The following is a 4218-nucleotide window of genomic DNA, read 5'->3' as shown; positions in this document are numbered from 1 at the left end:
GCTCAGGAAATAGGACAGGAGAGAAGGTAGAGAGATGGCAGGAGTCAGAATACCAGGGAGCCTGCTGTAAAATAGTATGTTCTAAAAAATGGCTGCACATAAAACCAGAACAATGGGGATTATCCAGTGACACGTTAACAAAAAGGGGACATTGTCACCCATACGCAAAGGACTACAGGCAACTAATGACTGCTGGAAATAGTCTCCAGAATGAGTTCCCTCACTGGTTCTCCAGTAATGGTTCATCTTGAAACCAAGTACACACAAACAACGAAAACAGACCCAGCACATTTTATACATATGTAACAAAAATAATCCAAGTAAAAGAAGCCATCAACTTGAGAGTAGGGGGAACATGGGAGGAGTTTAAGAGAGAATATCTGAGAGGGACTGGAGAAGAAAGGGAAGAGGAAAAGTGATGTAATTCTATATCAATTAAAAAAGAAGTAGATAATGATATAGGTTGCCTCAAAATTATTAGACAATAACATATTTCATTTTAATGTCTCAAAAATGTCTTCAAATGTTGCCAAATATATCATGTTCTAAAAAATCATTCCTTCATTAAGTTTTACCAATGCAATGGATATTATGGCCACTTTTAAAAATTGAGAATACTGTGTGAATTGAATTAACGAGACCTACAAAAATCTATATTTTGTTAAGCAAAATGCCAAAGTACACAGCCTTCCGTGTAATATGCTACCTTGTCAAAAATATATAGTACGGTAATTATTCATATTTAGTATATATTCATAGAAAATATTCTGTGTGGATATGAGAGAAATTACAGCAGTATATTTATGGCTTGGAAGTAAGTAAATGGATGGGTAGAAGGGGAGCTTTGAGGACAGCAATGCTAAGAGAGTTTAGATTAAATCGTTTTTTAACCATTGAAATACGTGTATAATTTAAGACACTGACCGAAGTCAGCAAATGCAGCCACAGGTTTTCTGATTTCTGTACTGTAACAGTCTGTGTTGTAAAAGCAGTGGACCTTAACTTGCCTTACAAGGCTCCAAGAATCTATCTGTGAACTGAGGACTTCCTGAAACATCTATATGATTTGGGGATTTTGGTTTTGAAAAAGAAAAAAAAAAAAGTTAAAGAAGTAGAAACAATTCAGTGTGCTGTAATTGCTCTTCCGTTAGGTCCCACATGGAAAATGGCGGTTCTTCGGGGAGACTTACTAAGATGTCAGCCTTATCACTCTTTCCCAGCCGTTAGCTGGGGAGCAATTGGCTGGTTGAGAGATATGAAATAGTGGCAATTCAGACAGCTGGGGCGAGCATTCTCAGGACCAGCAACAGGGCTGGGCAGGCCGATTTCCAGGCATCTGATGTATCGCAGAGAGGCAGGGCCATCTCCTCGCACATTAATAACGATGGTCTATGTGTGCTAGGTGCTCTGTTAGGGAGCCTCTGAATTGGTGACCTCGAATGCAGGCTGTGACAAGAGGCAAATGCTACCTGTTCCTTTTTGATCTCGATCCTGTTTGTATTTGGGAAACGCAAAATGTGCTGACCATTCTTTCTTCAAGGACTTGAATGGCTGGGTATTCCTTCCAGGCGATTCTCAACAACTTGCCAAAATTTTGGCAAACTAAGAAACCATAGCTGTCTGCTTACAAAACATGGATTCTGTTCGGTCTAACCTCCAATTTCATAGAGACAGAATTTCACTAGAGATGACAAAAGTGGCAGTGTTCAAATAACTAGGCAAGATGCAAAGTTTGAGAGGATCAAAATATCGCCAAACAAGTAACCATCTGAAAATTACATACAGAGACCCTCCTGCACTAGAGTTTAACTGGGCAGTTCCTGGATGAGATTTGATGAGAATGCAGACAGCAAGAGGAATGACACTGGAGAAGTTATTCTTCACATGCGCGCATGCGCACGTGCGCACGCGCGCGCATAATCATGCAGCAATGGCCACAGCTGAAGCAGATGAGAAAAGCTGTGCAGACTTCCCTTTGCATGTTCTTTTTAATCCTGTGTAGCACATCATAATTTAGGTCTCATGCAAAGAGAGGCATCTATAATGCTGTAAATAGCAAAGAAACTCACTTCCCAGCGATCAAAGATGTCTCTACTTTGATCTACTCTAAACCAACATTTTTAGCATTCCCTGTTTTGTACAAAATGTTCCTTCTGCCAAACGCTAATGGAAATCTCTAACAGTCAGATCTGTCTAACCGCAATAGTCCCAAAGTCTAAACGCTTTGAGACATCTTGGAGTAAATCTTTTTGTTAGCAGGATATTATTTCACACTCGGTAATCTACTTGACTTCTTTGTTTTACCAGGCTATTTCTCAAAAGTAGAAATATATGGGACTAGTGAGATAGCTCAGCAAGGAATGGAACTTACCACCAAGCTGGATGACCTGAGATCAATCCCTGAAACCCACATGCTAAAAGAATAGAACCAATTCCTGAATGCTGTTCTCTGACCTCCAGAAACACAGAGAGAAAATAGTGTGCACACATGGGTGCATGCTTGTGCACGATGCACAGACGACACAGGCCTTGAGAGAGAGAGAGAGAGAGAGAGAGAGAGAGAGAGAGAGAGAGAGAGAGAGAGAGAGAGAGAGAGAGAGAGAGAGAGAGTTGAAATATATAAGCAACTCATTAGGAGCATCATTTTACCTCTGATTCCATGTTCATAAAAACTTTAAGATTCTTGGGACTGATGATCTCATTATAAAGTCACAAGTATGACAGTCCTGTTTTTCTCTAGACAAACTTCTTGTCTTATGTCTGATGGATCCTTGATGCTTACGGATGATATCACTAGGGACCCCTCGTTTCTTGACTCCTTCTCTGAAAGCCAATAGGAGGTACTCTCTGCAGAGTGAAAAATAAAAGGGGAGTCTGATACACGTTTGCACCACTTCCTTTCTGACCAGCACTCCATCTGGCAATGACTGGGATGCTTCTGAGCAGCTCTGTAACTGCCCATCGCCACCTCTCCCTGGGCTCTGGTGACATCATTTCCTCGTCATCTATCCAGCCATTTCAGTTTCCTAACAGTGCTAGTGTCTAGAATCCCTTACTGGGTATATATATATTCTAAGAAGCATTACATATAACCAGTTGTAGAAAATTTTGCTTTCAATCAAATCTCCAATTGCTAGAAACAGTATTCCTTCCTTTCAAATATTTTTTTAAGAACAAAAAGAATGAAAAATAGTTACCTTGCCTGTAATTTTCATTAGGCATACATATCAAACCGAAGTCACACATATTTTGGGCAAACGATAACTTTATTTTTATAGTGCAAATCACAAGGTCACTTTTTGGAGATAACTGTTCTTGCTCTCTGAGGGAGGAGTTTTGAGATTGTGTTTTTATGCACTAGAACTTGGGAAGGGAATTGAAGTCCCCCGCTTGCTACTTCTAAGGGACACATATGGAAATAGCATTTGCTTTAATCAATATTACAAATGCTTGCTGAAAGGACACTCAGCCTTCTCACGAAGCTCTCCTCCCAATTTGTCAATGGCGTTTAAAAGTTTCCTCAGCTGAACGGTGTTCTGAAATGCTAGAAATCAAGGCGAGGAACTTCTCTGGTAAACGGACGAGGCAGATTCTTTTTTTTTTTTTTTTTCTTTTTTGGTGGTGGTGGTGGTTCTGCAAAGGTCTTTACTAAACAGTTCCTTCCAGGATGACAGGACTTAGCCACAGGGCCACAGCCAGGCAATACACCCACATCCCCAACACCTCAGTTTGAATACAGCATGACAGATTGGCCAGCACAGGAGGGCAGGCTCCGGCAGTCACTTCTCTAGGGCTGCATAGTTCAGCAGTTTCTCAATCAGGTCCACTTGTGCGAGCGGCATGCGGCGGCAGCAGTAACGCTTCAGGCCCAGAGCATCCAGGGCATCCCCCTCCGTGTACTCCGCCTGCAGCAGACCCAGGTAGGCTTCCCATTTGTTACTCACGATCTTCCCGCAGGTGAAGCAGCGAACTGGGATGATCATGGCGGCGTCTCGGCAGATTCTTAATGAGACTTGTTGTACAACTTTATAATTATCCCGCTGGGGTTTTGCAGGTTTAGGTCTCAGTGTTTGGAGATAGCGTGTCAGCCACCATTACCAGTAGTTCTCACGGCACGCAACTCCATGCTGCGTAGACTCCTTGGCATTTGTCTATTGCGCCTTAAAGACACTTTCACGTTAAACGCCGTTAGTTACCTCATCCACGTGTATACATTTT

General features: G+C 41.8%; 1 protein-coding gene across 1 annotated transcript; it reads right to left on the bottom strand.

Annotated features, from left to right (window-relative positions):
- Positions 1-3779: 3779 nt before the first annotated feature.
- On the bottom strand, positions 3780-3983 carry LOC116886577 (DNA-directed RNA polymerases I, II, and III subunit RPABC5-like). The gene has a single exon (XM_032888106.1). The coding sequence runs from the start codon at positions 3981-3983 to the stop codon at positions 3780-3782; it is 204 nt and encodes a 67-aa protein (XP_032743997.1).
- Between the last annotated feature and the right edge of the window lie 235 nt (positions 3984-4218).

The sequence above is a fragment of the Rattus rattus genome, chromosome 17 (assembly GCF_011064425.1).
Source record: "Rattus rattus isolate New Zealand chromosome 17, Rrattus_CSIRO_v1, whole genome shotgun sequence".
In the NCBI taxonomy this organism is placed as follows: Eukaryota; Metazoa; Chordata; class Mammalia; order Rodentia; family Muridae; genus Rattus; species Rattus rattus.
The sequence above is the reverse complement of the archived record's forward strand: the minus strand, read 5'-3'. Positions and strand labels throughout refer to the sequence as shown.

Bases quoted from the DNA above. Each gene is read 5' to 3' on its own strand.
- LOC116886577 (XM_032888106.1), bottom strand. From the start codon at position 3,983: ATGATCATCCCAGTTCGCTGCTTCACCTGCGGGAAGATCGTGAGTAAC.